Here is a 211-nt window from a genome sequence, read left to right on the forward strand (position 1 = left end):
CTTACCTTTTGGCTGCTGGGGTGCCCCACAAACTCCATAGGTCTGGAGAAGAAGCAAAGAGAGCAGCAAGGCAGAGGAAGTCCTGTCCATGGCTGTGGAGGAGCTGGAGGCTGGATGCAGAATGGCAAGCAAGAGCCTTGGCCCAGAGGTATTAACCTGCCCTTCCTCGGGGAGGCATGGAGCCAGCCCCTGACACGTGTGAAGTGCTGGG

At 58.3% G+C, this 211-nt stretch overlaps 1 protein-coding gene across 1 annotated transcript in view; it reads right to left on the reverse strand.

The window, feature by feature from the left end:
- Positions 1-90, reverse strand: part of MATN1 (matrilin 1, cartilage matrix protein) — a 20,271-nt gene extending 20,181 nt beyond the window's left edge. The window contains exon 1 of the mRNA XM_010142988.1: positions 6-90. Coding sequence (XP_010141290.1) covers positions 6-90 — 85 coding nt within the window. The remainder of the gene's footprint in view (positions 1-5) is intronic.
- Positions 91-211: the final 121 nt, after the last annotated feature.

This window comes from Buceros rhinoceros, unplaced genomic scaffold, assembly GCF_000710305.1.
Source record: "Buceros rhinoceros silvestris isolate BGI_N320 unplaced genomic scaffold, ASM71030v1 scaffold31589, whole genome shotgun sequence".
Classification (NCBI taxonomy): Eukaryota; Metazoa; Chordata; class Aves; order Bucerotiformes; family Bucerotidae; genus Buceros; species Buceros rhinoceros.